General features: G+C 46.5%; 1 protein-coding gene across 1 annotated transcript in view; it reads left to right on the top strand.

Annotated features, from left to right (window-relative positions):
* The first annotated feature begins 7,739 nt into the window (after window positions 1-7,739).
* Window positions 7,740-18,572, top strand: part of RPH3A (rabphilin 3A) — a 71,969-nt gene continuing 61,136 nt past the window's right edge. Inside the window, 1 exon segment of the mRNA XM_042780608.1 lies at window positions 7,740-7,810. Within this exon segment, the coding sequence (XP_042636542.1) occupies window positions 7,740-7,810 (71 nt within the window).

Genomic DNA, 18,572 nt, shown 5'->3' on the forward strand with positions numbered 1-18,572 from the left:
CTTGCTTGTGCACCTGTGGCCAGTGTGGAGGTTGACTGGAGCTGGGTGGTTTGTGATGGGGGCAGTGGCTGGGACAACTGCAACCTCCCTCCTCATGATGTCCCCGCCCCCTGGAAGGCTAGCCTGAGCTGCTCATAAGGTGATTACTGAGTTCCAAGAGCACCATGAGAGAGAAAGTTCTAAAATGCAGGCACTTTCCAAACCTCTGTTTACATCACATTTTCTGCTGTTCCATCAGCCACAGAACATCTCACAGCAATTCAGATTCAAAGGGTGGAAAAACAAATTTCACCTTTTGCTGGGCAGAACTGCGAGGGGTATGGATGCAGGAAAGGAAAGTGTGGGGCTGTTTTTGCCATCAGCCCACCTCATCTCTTGTGAGCATGCCTCTCCATCTCCTGTGCTAGCTGAGGAAGAGTGGGGCCAGGTCACCTTCAGAGAGCAGTGCTAATGGAGGGAGTATGATGCACAGTGGCTAGTTAGGGGGCATTTAATGACCTTCAAATCACATCGCATAAGTTATGGTCCACTTTAGCTGCCAGAGAGAGAGCGCAATGGTGATGACGATAGTAGCTGTAATAATTGCGATTTACTGAGCATGTGATGTGTCATCAAGTTGATTCTGACTCACAGTGACCTTACAGGATAGAGTGGGACTTCCCCATAAGGTTTCCTAGCCTGTAATCTTTATGGGTGCAGGTCATCAGTAGGTTCTCCTGTGGAGCCACTGATGGGTTCAAACCACTGACCTTCTGGTTCGCAGCCAAGCGCTTAACCATTGCACCACCAGACCTCCTTTACTGAGCACACAGCGTGTTCCGATACCACGTTGAATGTCATACCTGCATCATCATACCTTATTCCTCTCAACAATCCCAGACAGTAAGGTAGTTAAATATACAGGGTCTGGATTTAGACATTGCGGGTACAAGTCCCAGCTCTGCCAATCACCAACTGGGTGGGCAAGTCGTTTAACCCTTCTGAGCCTCCATATCCCCCATCTGGGAAATGGAGATAACACTAGTACTGTCTTTAATTGGGGGTTGGGAGAATGAAATGAAGTCACTCGCAGAAAGCAGTTGGTCCAGAGCCAGGCACATCGTAAGTTGTCATTGTTACGAGGTAGGTAGTGCTATGATCACTGGCCTCATTTTCTTGATGAGAAAACAGGCCCACAGACATTAATGTATCTGCCCAAGACCAAATGGCTTGTACGTTGCAGGGCACTGGGAGATGAACTCGGTGCCTGACTTGAAAACGGTGACTTCCCTGCGGGTTATTTGAAGGCTCGCGGCAGGAACCATCGCTTACGGGTATGCAGCAATGAAGGACCAAATGGAGGAGGTGGAGAGTTTGCTTTGTTTCCAGACCAGGAATACAAAGGGTTCCTGGGTCACCTTCATCTGCGGGGCCTCACAGTCCTGTCTCTGTCCCTGTCTCTGGGGCCAGCTCGGTGTGGAAGGAGCTAAGCCTCTGTCATCCCAGGTTTGGCCAGGTGCAGGGCAGGCTGGGAATGTCCTAGCTGGCCCTGGAAAAAGGAGAAGCCAACTGTAGCCTGTGCCCTGTGGACATAGCGGGGCACTTAAGGGATGGCAGGGCTCTGAGAGAGGAGGCTGGAAGGGCATCAGCTCTGCCAAGTGTAGTAGGTAAGGCAGGAAACCGTCGTCTTTTCTCTTTGCTGTCTCCAGTGTCCATAACACCTTGGCAAGGGTGTCACGTGTATGTTTGAGACAGACTGTAGCGTATTCAGATCACGTCACTGTCAGAGACCTTGTAGGCTCCCCGCCTACGAGTTCCTAGGGCTGCCGTAACAGATAACACAGGTTGAATGCCTTAAAAGAAAGAACTTGATTCCCTCACGGTTCTGGGGACCAGAAGTCTGAAGTCAAGGTGTAGACAGTGTTGGTCCCTCTGAGAGCTCTGCCTCTCTGCCGGCACCTGGTGGTCACTGGGGGTCCTTGGCATTCCTTGCCTTGTGGACTCGTCGCTCCAATCTCTGCCTCCGTCTTCACGTGGTCGCCTTCTCTGCGTCTCTGGGCATCCTCCTCTGTCTCCTGGAACGACTCTCTCATTTAGGACCCACCCTAATCCAGTAGGGTCTCACCTCGATCCGCACCCTAGTTACATCAGCAGAGACCCAGTTTCCAAACAACGCCACATTCTGAGGTTCCAGGTGACATACATTTTTGGGGGAAGTTATTCAGCCTGCTGCCCCCCTCACTCCAAGTGGAAGCCTGCATGGTCTTTGTGATCTGCTAGCCCCACCCACCACCTACCCCCAGCTCTGATCTCAGCTCCCACTGCCACGCCCCCTTACTCTACTCCGTCCTCTTTGCAGTTTCTCCAACTCAACAAACACGCGCCCACCTCAGGGCCTCTGCACCTGGTTCCGCTCTGCCTGAAGTGCTGTGCCCCTGACAGCCGCATGGCTTGGACCATCACCCTCTCGGGTCTTTGCTCAAATCTCATCTCTCAAGCAAGGCTCTATAGGTCTATAGGCCTATAGGCTCACCCATTTAAAATCAGACTTCCTCTCCAATTCCCAGTCCTCCTTCCTGCTTGTTTTTCTCTAAAGCACCCTGGGGGTACGTTTTATATTTGACTTGTCTGTTTATTGGCTGTCCTCCCCCCACGAGAAGATACACTCCCTGAAGATAAGAATTTTCATCTTGTTGTTGTTGAAATGCTTCACTGTGTCTGCCATAGTGGATGGCCCCAAATTTCCTTCTTGATCCTTCCAGTTCTCAGGGGAAGCTGGCAATCTGTATTTAATTTTTTTTTTTTTTCTGTTGCAACTGGCAATCTGTATGTTAAATGTCATCTCCTAAGTATCTCTTTGAATCAAGTCCCATTTAAAATATGGACTTGATTTTATTTTTTAAAACACCGCATGGGCCAAGCAGAGCCTACCTCCAGGCTGGGCTCCGCTCTTGGACTCCTCAGCTTGAGGCCCTTTGTATAAGTCGTATCCCCACCCCACCAGGTAGTCTCCATGAATTTTCCAGACCCCTAATTGAACAATAAGGAGCTTGGGTGGGGTGCTCGTTAAGCCATTCAGCTGCTAACCAAAAGATTGGCAGTTCAAACCCACTAGCTGCTCGGTAGGAGAAAGATGAGGCAATATGCTTCCATAAAGATTTATAGTCTTGGAAACCCTATGGGCCAGTTCCACTCTGTCGTGAAGGAGTCACTACGAGTCAGAATTGACTCAATGGCAGTGGGTTTTGTGTGGAATTGAGCAGTGATGAGCTGGACTCAGGGAGAGAGAAGGGGTATAAAAAGACACATTGAAGTAGAACTGACTGTGCACCATTTAAGTGGGTGACTGCAGACTGCTCCAAAGCATCTGGTTTAATTGCAACACTATGGCCTAGGAGGCTAGGAGACCAACTGTGACATTCATCTCCAAGCAGACGGCTGCAGCTCATACTGGTTCCCTGAGGTCCCCGAGTACCAGTAAAGCCCCTGCTAGTCCAGCCCTGGGAGCTCTGGTAGCATAGTGCCTAAGGCACTTGATTGCTAACCAGAAGGCTAATGGTTCAAACCCACTAGCCGCTCCTCGGAAGGAAGGTTGGGCAATCTACTTCCGTAGTGATGCTGCCTCAGAAACCCAAGGAGGGGTCGCTATGAGTCAGGTCCAGCTCAACAGCACATAACAACAACAACAATTCCAACTCTGCCAAGCTACAGTTAGACCTGCTGTGCTCTGGGAACTAAATGGGCTTTAAGAGTCCGCACACCCTCCCCCCCAATTCAACTACAGCCAGAGGAAGACCTCAGAAAATCTGGGGGATAGAGCCACTGTTCCTTAGCAAACAATGCTAAGCAGAGCCTGGGGAGAAGCCGGCAAAGCAAAATGCAAAGGGGACAGAAAGGAAAGTTCTAGACCCTGGCTTTTCTGAGGTTTGGAGAGGGTCTTGTTAGCCTTTGAAGACGCAGGGTGGGTATAAGGGTTGGTGGCAGGTTGTGGAAGATGGCAGATCCAGGGCCCAGCCTAGCTCTGCAAGGGCCGTGCAGACTGGTGCGTGCACTGAGTTGGATGACTTACACGGCTCAGTGAGCACCCATTACACCCCATCCTCAGGACTGGCTGCCAAATGAAAACGCGGGGCCTCTAGCTAAGAAGTTATTAAGGATTGCAAGGTGGCACAGAGCATGGACTGTGGGTCCTCCAGGGGCCCCAGGGAAGCCCCACTCTGCTCTCGGCACAGGCAGTAACACGACCTGCGGTCTTTGCAGTGAATTTCCACTGCGGCAGGAGCCGGCCTCCTTGCCTCTGTGTCTGAAGCGGAAGCAACAGGATGGTCACCCTACTCTGGGAAGGCGATTTCAACCTCATGGGGGCAGGCGACAGCTTCTCTGTGAGGGGCCTTCTCTCCCGGGCGTCCAAGCAGCGACCCCCTCTGACTTTCCCCATCTGAAGATTTCACAGTCCCAACGGCTGAGGGCTGGAAAAGGACCTTCGGTCCCAACTTCTCATCTCCTCAGCTTCACTGAAAAGAAGACAGTGTTGTAACAGAAACTTCAGGGGAAGCAGGGCCTACTGCATACAGTGATCTACTTTCTGTTTATCTTTTAAGTAATGAGATGGAAGCTCCATGGTCTCTTTCCCTTTGCTCTGTGACTAGTCCTCTCTTTTTACCTCTCACCCCCTTCTCCTCCCCGCTCTCCCTCCGTCTCCCTCCCCCCCCCCATAAGTGTGTATGTAGGGGGTGGTTCAGAGAGGATGTTAGAGAAGACATGGATGATGTCAGCTGGGCTCATGTAGTCTTGATGGGAACTCGGTCACTCACTCCAAAAATGTTTATTCAATGCCTCCTCTGTGCTTGAACTGTGCTTGCAAGCAGAGAACAAAACAGAACCAAGTTCTGCAAAGAGCTGACATTGTAGTAGGGGATTCAAAGTCTAAGGAAATCAACAAATACAAGACGTACTATATACTTGGGTAGTGATAAGAGCTATGAAAAGAAACAAACAAAACTGATCAAGGTGTAAAGGGAACCAGAATGGAGAAGAAGCTATTCTAAAATGAGTAGTCAGGATGGCCTCTTGGAGGAGGTGACATTGGAGAATAGACCAAACAGAAGGAGAGAGTAAGCTGAACGGTAGCTTCAGGAAGAATTCCAGGCAGAAGAAAGGGCAACCGGGAATGTGCCTGGTGTGTTCAGGGTATTCCTACACAGGGCAGAAGACCTGTGGGCCTGGGGAAGAGAATGTGGGGCAAAGTGTAGGAAGAGAAGTGGGAGGCCACAGGGAGCAAGATAACATTGAAGATTTCCCTTGGAGCAATGGGGAGTATTGAAGACTTGAGCAAGTGTCAGGGGTCAACTTACTTCTTTGGGGATGGAGGGAAACGTGTTTATATATATATATATATATGTGTAATTAATACACACTATAAGTACAGAAGTAGTTCTGGTAGTGTAGTGCCTAAGGCATTTGACTGCTAACCACAAGGCTGGTGGTTCAAGCCCACCAGCCACTCCTAAGAAGGAATATTAGACAGTCTATTTCTGTAGTGATACCACCTCAGAAACCCAAAGAGGGGTCGCTAGGAGTCGGATCTGACTCGACGGCAGTTGCATGCATGTGTATAAAGTATAGAAAGCACACATCTCTTAAGTGTTTAGCTTGAGGCTTGATGGATCTTTACACACATGTACACCTGTGTTGCCGCCACCCAGACTAAGATACAGAACGTTTGCACCCTCTCCAAAGATCACAATTGATTTGATCCGATTTCTTAGATCAAATAGCTTTGGCTGATTTCAAATGTCGAATAAATGCTGTTACTTGGTGTCTGTTTTTGTACCTGCCATCTATCACTAAGCACGATTCCTGTGAGATCCACTTATCAGCAGTTTGTCTTTTATTGCTGACTAATAAGGAGCTCTGGAGTCGTAGTGCCCAAGGCATTTAACTGCTAACCAGAAGGTTGGTGGTTCAAACCCACCAGCTACTCCTCGGAGGGAAGACTAGGCAATCTACTTCCATAGTGATACCCCCTTGGAAACCCAAAGGGGGTTGCTATTGAGTTGGAATCAACTCAACAGCTGTGAGGTAGGCTGAGGGAGTATTCAGATGCATGAATATGCCACAATGTATGTACCCATTTGTGGGACGTGTGGATCGTGCCTGGGTTATGGCTGGTGTGCGTGAAGCTGCCATGAGCGTTCTCATCTGTGTCTCGGAACATAAGCGCTATCCTTTGGGGTGCATGCCTGGGTCACAGGGTAGGTGGATGTTTAGCTTTAGTGGACACTGCCAAACAGTTTTCCAAAGAGGTGGCACCATTTTTTTAAAACAGTCTTATTGTGATGTAATTCACGTACCATACAGTTCACTCACTGAAAGTGGGAAGTATGTTCAGAATTGTGCATCCATCATCCAGATCAACTCTAGAACATTTTATTGCCCCAGAAGAAACCTTGTACCCTTAGTTAAGGAGTCCTGGTGATGCAGCAGTGAAGGGCTCAGCTGCTAACTGAAAGATTGGCAGTTTGAACCCACCCAGTGGCTCCACAGGACAGAGACCTGGCAGTGTTGTACTGACTCAGAAATGAGGGGTCCCTGTGAGTCACAATCAACCTGACAACACCCAGGCACTCAACAGCAACAACCCCTGAACTGTCACCCCCAGTCCACCCCAGCCCTCTAGTCCTAGGCAACCACTAGCCCACTTTCCGTCTCCGACAGCTTGCCCGTTCTGGACATTGCAGATAAAGAGAATCATGCACTATGTGATCTTTGGGGATTGGCTTCTTTCACTAGGCATCATGTTTTCAAGGTTCATCCATGTGTAGCATGAGTTAGTACTTCACTTCCTTTTATTGCTGAGTAATGGTCCATGATCTGAACCATATTCTACTTATCCATTCATCAGTTGAGGGACATTTGAGTTTTTCTACTTTGGTGCTATTATGAGTAATGCTGCTATAAACATCTGTGCCCCAATTTTTGTGTGGACATACGCTTTCATTTCTCTTAGGTAGACACCTCAGAGTGGAATTGCGGCATCTTACAGTAACTCTGTGTTTAACTGTGGTGGTACCATTTTTCTTTACTGTGATTTAGATTTTTAAAGAGCCCTTGACTGAAGCAGGTCAGGGCTAGATGCAGGGAAACCAGTGAGGAGATCACTGCAGTAAGTTGGGTAGAGAGGGTAGTGGCTCGGACCAGGATAGCAGCAGCACAGGCAGGAAGAAGTGGGCAGATTCTGAGTCTTCCAGATCAAGCCAATAGCATTTCATGATAGCTTAGATGTAGAGAATAAGAACGTGAAGAGGAGCCGGGATGACTGTGGTTTGGAACTTCTAATAACTCTGAGGTTTTGTAGTGTTGAACCAGGGCCAAGGTGGCTGGTAAATGAGCCAGATGGCATGGTCTAGTAGAAAGAATGGGCTTCGAGGTGAGAAGTCTAACCTACCTGACCCGTGCTAGCTATGTGCCCTCAGGTCAACAGTGAAATGGGAGGAACCGAGTTTAAGGGAGGACGCTATCTGGCCTAGACCAGTTCTACCACTAAGTATCTGTGATGTCCAACAGGATACTTTCCCTCTTGGGTCCCAAGTTTCCCCAACTGGAAAATGGAGAAACTGGATGAAGTTCCCTTTCTTCTCTTCCCTGTGTCCCCCAGAGTGCATGGGCACATAACAGGAGCTCAGGGAATAAGGATTGGCTGAATGGCTGGGTGATATCTTCTCTGGGTTGATGTTTTCCAGGAACGCAGGACTTCCGCCATGACTGACACTGTGCTGAGCAACAGCTCCAACCGTTGGATGTGTCCCAGTGATCGGCCCCTTCAGTCAAAGTAAGTGTCTGAGTTTTCTGGACATGGCTCGTTTGGGATCAATGATGGCCTGACCTGTACTTGAGGGAAAAGGAATAGAGGAAAGGAATTTGTTTTCCTGGGGCGGGGGACAGAAACCTAGTGGGGTTCCCTCACAGAGATTTCTACCCTACCTCTCCTGCCTCCTAAGGTAGGAATTACATGGTTACATTCTAAGGTCCATGGCCTGGTTTAAAGGTGCCCAGGGGGAATGGAAAGAGCATTGAGCTGGTGGGCAACAGGGCAGGGCTCCAGTTCTGGTTTGAGCTAACTCACTGTGTGAGCATAGGTGAATTTCTTCTCTTCTCTGGGCCTATGGAAATTGGGCTATATCAGAGATTGTACACAGGGAGGCTGACTGACTTGCAGAAGTGGGTTTTTTATTTATATTTTTATCCTGATCATTTTAAAATTGAGAGATTTCCCTTAAAAGTCCTGATTTCTGGCTTCTCTTTGAAAAATCAGAAGACTGAGCCAGAACTTCACAGTCCCAACAATTCAGTAGGAGCTGAGCAGCAGCTGATGTCTTTACATTGGGCAGGAGTTCTTCAGTTTTCCACAGTCCCCACCACTCCCTATTACTTCCCCAATAGTTTCATCTACTTCCCTCATTTACATTAGCAACACATCCTGTTGAGATGCCTGGATTAAGTGACCTCCAAGGTAGTTTAGCTACCCCATTGTGTTACTTTTATGTGGGGGTAGTATTTTGGGGCTGATTTCAGAGTTTACATTCTGGGTGGGGCAGTTAAGGATCTGGTCACTTTTGTGAAAGTAATTAATGTCAGAAGGTGGCTATTTGCCAGTGGTCATGGCTCACTGAAGGAATGTGGAAAAGAGCTTTTTAGTAAAGATCCCTTCCTCATTGGAGACCAGTATTTCCCTAACCTTAGTCATTTGAGTACCTCCTTCAAAACCCTGGTGACACAGTGATTAAAGTACTTGTCTGCTAACCAAAAGGTCACAGGTTTGAACCCACCAGCCACTCCATGGGAGGAAGATGAGGCCGTCTGCTTCCATAAAGATTACAGCCTTGGAAACCCTATGACAAAATTTTACTCTGTCCTACAGGGTCAGTGTAAGCTAGAGTTGACTTGACAGCAATGGGTTTGCTTTGGAGATTTTAAATGAAACGTCACTATTACTGTTGTCTTTAAATGGACTTACTTAAATATATATATATAAACACTTATTTAACAGGGAAATTTTAGATCACAAAGTAAGTGGAAAACCAGTTCATGTTTTCCATAAGCAAAGATCATTGTAAAAAATAAATATAGTTAAAAGGACGTAACATTATTAAATTCCAGCTATAAACTGACTCCCAAATGCTGAGCCTGAGACCTGTTCTCCATCTGTTGCAAGCAGAGGTCTCAGAAAGATATAAAACACCAACCCACTGCCCTTGAGTCGATTCCAACTCGTAACGACCCTATAGGACAGAGAAGAACTGTCCCATAGGGTTTCCAAGGCTGTCAGTCTTTATGGAAGCAGACTGCCTCATCTTTCTCCCATGGAGCTGCTGGTGGGTTGCAGCTGCTGGTGGCTTTGAACTGCTGACCTTTGGGTTAGCAGCTCAAGGCTTTATCCACTGCGCCAGGACAACAACATGCTATAGAGAGGTGTTAAATACCAATCAGCACCAAACTGAGACTTTCTCCATGAGATAATCAGAAGGTTGAAAGGAAGATAGGAATGGTACTGTTTCTTTGTCATTCACTATTATTTAATGCCCTGTCGTTTAGTGTTTTCTGTACTTTATTAAATTGTTCTTTTCTTTCTGGAGCTTACTCTGTTACTTCTAGCTTCTCAGGTTGGGTTGTATTTTTACCTCATTAATATAAGCTTCCTCTCTTTTCTAGTATCAGCAATGAGCCATGTGAATTTCTCACAAAGTATCACATTCAAAACATCCCACAAGCTTCAATATGTAACGTTTTTATTATTTCTCAATTCTATGTATGTTTAAATTTCCCTTGTGATTTCTTCTTTATATCAAGAGTTATTTAAGGATGTGTTTTTAAATTTCCAAATGTTTGGGGATTCTTAACTAAGTAATTTATTTTTGTTACTGATTGCTAACTCAATTACATTGTGGTCATATGCTTTGATTTCTCTTGGATCAACACCTAGAACTGGAATGTCTCAGCTAAATGATCTGTGTATATTTAACTTGTTAAGGGACCACCAAACTTATTTCCAAACTCATTGTACCATTTTAAATTTCAACCAGGAGAGTCTGAGAGTTCCAGTTTCTCTATCTTCTCACCAACACTTGGTATAGTAAGGACTCTTAATTTTAACCTCTGATGGCATAGTGCCTAAGGCACTTGAGTGCTAACCAGAAGGCTGGCAGTTCAAACCCACCAGTCACTCCTCGGAAGGAAGATTGGGCAATCTACTTCCGTAGTGATACCGTCTCGGAAACCCAAGGAGGAGTTGCTATGAGTCGGGTCTGACTTGACGGCACATAACACCAGTGGGCGAGTGGGTGTGTAATAGCATTTCATTATGGTTTTAATTTTATTTCCCTACTGACTATTGAGGGAGCTCTGGTAGCATAGTGGCTAAGACACTTGCCTGCTAACCAGACGGCTGGCGGTTCAAATCCACCAGCCACTCCTCGGAAGGAAGGTTGGGCAATCCTACTTCCGTAGTGATACTGCCTCGGAAACCCAAGAAGGGGTCGCTATGAGTCGGGGCCGACTCGACGGCACATAACAACAACAACAACAACTGACTAATGAAGTGGATAGTCTTCTCATGTACTTTTTGTCATTCATATGAACTCCTTGGTGAAGTGTCTGTTCAAATCTGTTGCCCATTTTAAAATTAAATAACTGCTTTTCTCATTTGTGTTACAAAATCTTTATATATCACAGATACAAAGCCTTCTTGAATGTTCATCTTGCAAATACCTTCTTCCAGTCTGTGTCTTGCCTCTTCTTTTTTTCCTTTACATAGGCTTTTGAAGAGGGGAAGTTTTTTTATTTTGATGAAGTTCATTATATTGCTTTTTCTGTTTGCATTGTGGGAGCTCTGGTAGTGTAGTAACTAAGGCATTTGACTGCTAACCAGAAGGCTGGCGGTTCAAACCCACCAGCCACTCCTCAGAAGGAAGGTTGGGCAATGTACTTCCATAGAGAAACTGCCTTATAAGGAAGGGTCCTTATAAGTTGGATCTGACTCCATGGCAGTGAGTTTGGGTTTTTGTTGTTGTTGTTGTTTGTTTGTTTGCTTTGCAAGTGACAGGGATCTTGGAAAGTCCCCTTAGGTTTTTTTGTTTTGTTTTGTTTTTGTTTTAAGCAATTTCAAGACTTCATTTAAAAATATTTGTTTCAGTTTATCTGGAACCTAACAATATATTGGTGAAGGGCTTTTCTGCATGTGGAGTCTACCCATATTCTCCAAAGCTAAAATTCCCTTTCAGTTTACCATTTCTATCAAAAACTCCCTCCGCTTGTATGAGTTTACAGTGTTTTTTCCTTTTATATCCTAAAAAAAGTGAGAGATTTTCGCTCTCTCTTCATCTCTTTATTAATTACTAACTGATATTAAATTCATATACTTTTCAAACCCCCCATTCCCTCCGAGTTTTACGTTTGGAGACACTTTGGAAGTTAGTTGGTTTCCTTTTCAGTAGCAACCTCCTCATTTCCAGAGCCCTTCCCGTGACATCCTCCTGGAGTCAAATTTTTGCAGAGAATACTCCACCAGCCGAAAAGTGTGTCTGTGAGATGAACAGTTGCCTGAAGGGTGGATGAGAGGGAAATATTTATTTTATTTAAGAAATGTCAGTTAATTAAAATCCCATCCATCCATCAGAGTTTACTTTAGTCGATATGAAGCCAAACAATTTGACTTGGAATAAATTAGAATTATTGAAACAGTCTGGACACCGTTCGTGAAAATGCTCTGGGCGCCTGTGAAACATCTTGGCATTCGGAAGGCACTAGGGCTGCTTGATTGCTGCTGCATTTTCTTCCGATATTAAAATTATTTCCCAGTAAATGCTAAGGGGTGAATTACAGTCGTCACACACGCGATCCGGTCTGCTGCAGTGGCGATGTGTTAATGCAGACACTTCTAATGTCTTTCTCTAGTAAATGGAGAAAACTACTCATAATTAAGTGCTGGCTAGTCAGATACGCTCACTGCTTTTGTGATTTTCAAATGTCTTCCTCCCTCAGCCTCCTTGAATCTAATAATTCTGTTTGGAACCAGCCAGGGGCTAGGAAAGGAGTGAAAGCACCGCTCCCTGCTTGCTTACCATCAGGTGGAGGCTCCCCTCTCTGCTGTGGGAATCCATGGAGGGAAGGTCTGGTCTCGGACAGCTGGCATCTCTAGATAGCTTCTAAGTCCTCGAGCCAGATGGTGCCAGAGATGGGAGTGGAAACTGAGGTGCCAATGAAGGGCCTAGGCTGCCCCTGGTTGCATATCTTGTAAGTACAGGTACTGGTCTCCTTTCTAGAATGGAAGGACTTCATGCCCCGTTTCAGGAAGAAGCGGTTCTTTGGATGATCTAGTTCCAGGTGAAGGCTCCCTGCTCTGCCTCCACGAGGGCCCATCCCACCCCCAGAACCTGAGCACCGGAAACCAAGAACGACGGGGGTCAGGCTCTCATTAAGTGACTTCTCGCTAGTAACCACAAGCTGTTATTCAAATACAGAAATGATCAACTTGGTTACTTAATATATTGAACTGGTCAATTTAATCAAAGCTGTGAAAGTAATAATGCTACATTGAAACAGCCTCATTTTAGATATACTGAAGTGAGATAATAATGAATGGGGGGAAAATAGAAGTAGGTCATTGTAATTGGAACTGTGTGGTTGTTGCCTCCAAACAGTACTGGTATTAGCATGTTTCTTTTCTAACATTGCTCTGTTTTTTCCCTCCTCTTAACGTTACTCTCTTTTTCCTCCCCTCCTTTGCCTGCCTTCAGTGATAAAGAACAGTGAGTATTCTTTGCCGCTTTGATGTGTGTACACGCTCTATTTTCTCTCTCTTCTGATCTAGATGGCTTGTCCCTTAAAAAAGGAATTAGCACATTTCCCAATCTAAAAAAATTCCAAATTATTAAAAAACAAAGGCCCATCTCAGGAAAAAAAAAAAAAAAATGGAATTAATAAGACAAAAACACAACGAGCTGCTAACAGGATTAAAAGTGTTCCTTAGGAGAGTCCAAAATTCCACTCTGATCAGTAATTTGTGGGATTTCAGCAAGTCTGTTGACCACTCTGTGGCCTTGTTTCTCCAGCGTTTTGCAGGGGACCACTGTTCTTAGATAAAGACAGTGTTAGCTCAGATAACTGCTGTCGGTAGTAAGAGATGATGATGAACAGGACAGACCTTCTGGGATGCCCTGAGTTGTACACGCAGTCTCTGTCACCTCACTGGAGGTCAACCTGGTGGTCCAGTGAAGTGCCTTCCTCCTGGAGGCCTTATCTTGGCTCACAATCTTAGTGTTTTCAATTGGATTCGTTTCCTAAATATGCGTGACAGATTGGATGCTGGGCCCAGTAATGACTGCCTAAACTGCAGAGCAGGCCGGTCTTCCCGTGGCATGCACGCTTGCAACACTGCTGGAGCCATTGCCACCCTCCCCGTGACGGGAGGGGCATCACAGCACCACAGGTGGAGCCCTGGGGGCAGGAGGCTCAGGTCAGAGTGCCACACTGGTACTCGCTATGCCTGGGGCCTTCGGCCCTGGCTCTCTCGTTTGTAAAGTGGGTGTGCCCTTCCTCCCTCACAGGGTGGTGAGGGGATCCAATGAGACCCACAGGAAGCTTTTGTAAACTAAAATGCCAAGCAAAATCAGGTGCAGGTTTAAACGACACCCTTGCCTTCCCTTTGTGTTTACGCATGTAACACTGTCATAATTTGTTCAGCTTTTTGAGACCCAAATGACTGCATCCGCAGGTCCAGACTCTTCTAAAGGTTTACTTAACACTGATAAACATGTAACCAGAGGCCTGGAAAACTCTCCCTCCTGCTCTGTGCCTCAGTTTCTCCATCTGTCAAATGGGAGCTTTGAGCAAGCCGACTGCTACAGAGCATTTGAACGCTCTGTAACTTCTGTTGGCTGGTGAGCCCCTGGCCCGGCTGGGTCTGCTTTTGATGAATATGCTGAGTTTTATTCCCCAGATGCACCAGAGAGACACAGAGAAGGCGTCAGATTAGAAATAGGAACATCACAAGGGAGCAGTTTACGACTCAGAGGCCCCTGATGCTGAAGGTTGAAGAGCAGACTGTCCGTCTGCCTTGCCTCCTTGCCTCCTTTCCTCCTCCCCTCTTCTTTCTTTCCTTCTTTTATTAACAAGTACTCAGTGCCTACTATGCGCTGAGCACTGTGCTAATTACCAGGGATACAGGGATAGTTGAAGTATGAGCGGGAGGAAAACCAGCATGAGGGTTTGTTGAGTGAGGTCTAAACAAACAGTCACCATCCAATACAGTCCAGGAGCTATAATAGTAGAAACACAATGAGCTATAGGAGCACAAAGACAGACATCTAGCCCAGATCTGGGGGTCATCAGAGGGGAGGGCTTCCTGGAAGAAGTGACATGTCAGCTGAGACCAGATGAAGGAGGAGAGAGATGGGGAAGAGACTGAGGAATTCCAGAGGAACTCCAGTAGGGGGCAGAGCCTGTGCCAAGTCCAACCGTGAGAGAGAACATGGGATTTTAGAAGTGCATGGAGTCTAGTCTGGCTGAAAGGTTAGCAGGAGCCCATGGTCCCCTTGGCATTCTGTGGGTGTGTGGGAGAACTGCAGTATCCCTTCTGTACCCTGTGAGTCCAGCTGGGATAAATGTCACCCACAAAGGCCTTGACATCAGCTGGCCACGTGTGAATGGTGTGGTGGGTGGCCGTCCTCCCTTCCCCAGCCTGGCCTTCAGCATCCATTAAAAGCTCTTCACTGAGCTGTAAAGAGGTTTCCTGCTGACACCTGCCTATAGGTGTCCTGGGGAAAGAGGAGAGGGTGGAGAAGAAGAAACAAAGGAAAAAGGATTCATTTAATGTTCCAGCGCCTCCGAGCCCTGACAGCACTGCCATCACCCCACTCCTTTTGGGAGTTATAATTTATTAATAGAGACATCTGGCGGGGTATTATGTGGCCATTGTGTACATGGAATGAAGGATCAATGTAGGAGGCAGCAAGGAGGTGGCAGCTTTTTAGGGAGAAACATCTGGGAGGGTTCCCACCTCGAGTCAGGACTTATCTATATATTTATTTTGGTCTTGGTGGCTGCTGTGAGGCTGCCTTTGGTTGGGGTGGGGGTACCATCTGGCCCTTGGATGCATCTGAGCAGGTAGATTCAGGTAGCAGATGACGCATGCCTGGAAGCCTGACTTCTCGGGACCACGCCCTCTCCACGTTTCTCTGCAATTCCTTTCCTTTCTCTGAGTCTCAGACATCTGGGAAATGAACAAGTCAACTACAGTGAAGTTTAGACTTTCTTGTTAGCAAATTTTTGCATGAAGTTTTATTCAGAAGCTAAATAAATAAGACGGGAGCTCTGGCAGTGTAGTGCCTAAGGCACTTGACTGCTAACCAGAAGGCTGGCGGTACAAACCCACCAGCCACTCCTCGGAAGGAAGGTTGGGCATTCCTACTTCCGTAGTGATACTGCCTCGGAAACCCAAGGAGGGGTCGCTATGAGTCGGGGCCGACTCGATGGCAAATAACAACAACAACAACAACAAATAAATAAGACAGGTAAGAGTGGAGCTTTGGTAGCGTAGTGCCTAAGGCACTTGACTGCTAATCAGAAGGCTGGCAGTTCAAAATCACCAGCTACTCCTCCGAAGGAAGATGGGGCAATCTACTTCCATTAGTGATACTGCCTCAGAAACCCAAGGAGGGGTCGCTATGAGTCGGATCCGACTCAATGGCACATAACAACAACAGCAGCAAAGAGTGGAACTGGAGAGTGATTGTTAATAGAGGAAAATATTAAAAATATCATAGTGAACTCCACGCAGCTGTAATTGAAAATAATTCCAAACTGTAAAATAAATGGAGTCTCCCAAGCTTCACTTTTTTTCTTTTTTTTGCCATAGTAGATACTGTCCTGGGTAGGTTTTGCTGTGTTATGAACCAAATTAAAACTCGGTGGCTTGGAACAAGTTACTCTTCTTGGGGATTGGGCTCAGCTGGTGGCTCTGCTGATCTTGGTGGGTCTGGCTCACGCTTTGAAGGGTTGGCTGATCTAGGATGCCTGTGGCTGGAATGACTGCTCTCTACTCACTTGGTTTTCATTCTCCCATGGGCTGTGCTGGGCATGGGCTTGCGGTGATAGCACAGGTGTGAGAGCGTGACCAGGATACCCTGACACAACGTCACTTCCTTGCATTTTATTGGCCAAAGCAAGTTACAAGTTCAACTGGATTCAAAGGGTAGGGAAATAGATGCGGATGCTTTGGAGAGAGGAATGTCAAAGTCATATGTCAAAGGGTATGGGCAAGAAGAGGGTGAAGTATTGGGGCCATCATTGCAATGAACTGCATGTCATGCCTTTATTGAAGTATCAAATCCTGAATCCCAATTTCTGCAGGTAGAGTCAGAAATCTGTGTGTCATGAGCTCTCTAAGTGACTCTTAGGCACACTCAAGTTTGGGAAGCATCACTGAATGTCACAGGTCATCCCACTGCCTGGAGTAGCTTTAGGGAGCCGTGCCCAGATGTTATCATTATCTTTTCCCAGTAAAGGAGTTTTGGTTCTAGGACAGGCACTAAAATGCCCTAAAATTGGTAACACTTGTGTCTGTAGGGAGCATCCAACCAAATCGTCTCTCCCCTACAGCTTCCGCCCTTCCCTCCACCTCCACGCTCCCTCTGAGCATCTCATCCTGTGCACGGGCCGTGGCAAATAGCTCTCTGCAGGTTCACCAGCCGTCAGCAGGTGCTACAGAGACCTGCTCTGTTCATCGTCTTAGGGGAAATATGCTAGTTTCCATTCCCATTTACAGTCAGCTTTTTATTATTATTGTTGTTGAAAATATGCACAATAAACATCCACCCGTTGAACAATTCCTGCATGCATGGTGCAGGAACATTAATTACATTCTTCAAGTAGTGCAACCATTCTTATCCTCCTTTGCAAAACTGTTCCTCTCTCACTGACATAAACTCACTGAGTTTCCTGAGGACTCTTGGTGTCTGTATAATTTACTGATCTACTGTGGGCCTCAAAATCACACCCATTAAAAAAAAAAAAGGGTCTGCAAGCAACAGTAAGATCTGCACAGGTGGTCAGTCTCGTCTGAGTTCAGGAGACACAGACAGCCGTCAAAAGGAGGCTGGTGGTGAGTCTAGGGCAGCTCACAGCTGAAAGCTCAGGGGAGATTGTGACACTGAGCCAGCTGGCTGCCTTTCAGAAAGTCAGGAGAGCACAAAAGGTCAGAGCACAGGCTTTTTTCCCCAGGGTTGGCTTTGCTACTTCAAGCTGTGTGACCTTGGGTAAGTGATTAATCTCTCTGAGCCTTGGTATTCTACAAAGGAGAATAATGCCTACCTCCTAGGATATTGTTAGAATTCAATGAGACAATGTGTAGAAACGTAAGATAAATCTTAACTCCACTTGACAGATGACAAATTGGAGTTCAGAGAGATGAAGTAAGTACTTTTCGCAAAGTCAAACAGCTCTAGGAGTTGAATCCAGGCCTGTCTGAAATCAACGTGAATTCATTTCTTCCACTCTGTCCTAATGTCTTGATAGGTTCTGGGTCTAAGTTCAGTGTTCCCATGCTAGGAAAGGAAATTTGGGCACAAGAAGACAAAGAACTGGCCCAGGAGGGGTATTTCTGAAAGTTCATTTTTCAGCATCGCTTCTACTTCAGGTCACATCAGATTGCCTGGACATCTTCCTTTTGGACTCACTCACTCTTACTGTCCACTGAATAGCTAAGTCAACAGGATGTATTCATGTGCAAATGGGCAGGGAACTGAATTTGGACACTTCCCATCACTGTGGCATTGGGCATGTCTATAAATGTTCAAAGAGATTTCTGATTGTAAAGTATTGAAGGTCCAGGCTGCATGTTTGGATTCCGTTTGGTCCCCTTCCTCCCCAGGTCAGTGGTTCACACTCTACCCTATCCCCGCTAACCAAACATCTCGTTCGCTCATTTATTCTACAAACACTGATTGAGTGCCTGCTCCATGTGCACCTGTCAGATGATCTACTGCATTTCCACCATGGCAAGGGTTTGAGTCAGACTTCTACACCAAAGTGTTTGATAATCATAATAACAAGAAAATAGAAGCCAATCGTGTTTGAGCACTTACCTGATTCCAGGCTCCATGCTGAGAACCTACTGCAAGTTCATCCTCATGAGCTCTCTGAGGCCGTTATCATCCCTTTTGACAGGTGAGCAAATTAAGGCTCAGAGACACTACGTAACTTCATAAGGTCACACATCCAGCCAAGGGCACAGCCAGGAAAGGAATCGAGACTGTGCGACTCCAGAGCCTACTCCCAACACTGTTCTCTTAGGCTGTTTGCATCTTCACAGGAACTGTGGAAGTGCGGTTCCAATGGTGTCTTTGTAGCCAGCCACCATGTCTGCTTAGGCTGACGGTCTGCCTTACCAGCCGCTAGTTAGTAAGAGTTATTCTGGAAAATGCCAGCATTCACCTGGAGAGGCAGCCCTCCAAACTTCTGCAGCCCAGTCTGACATCTTAGCATCCTCCCAAAGCTCCTGATTCGTAACAGGCATGTTCTTCCCTTTTGGTTTTCTA

The sequence above is a fragment of the Orycteropus afer genome, unplaced genomic scaffold (genome assembly GCF_000298275.1).
Source record: "Orycteropus afer afer isolate SDZICR_OR568_19922 unplaced genomic scaffold, OryAfe1.0 scaffold00048, whole genome shotgun sequence".
Taxonomy (NCBI): Eukaryota; Metazoa; Chordata; class Mammalia; order Tubulidentata; family Orycteropodidae; genus Orycteropus; species Orycteropus afer.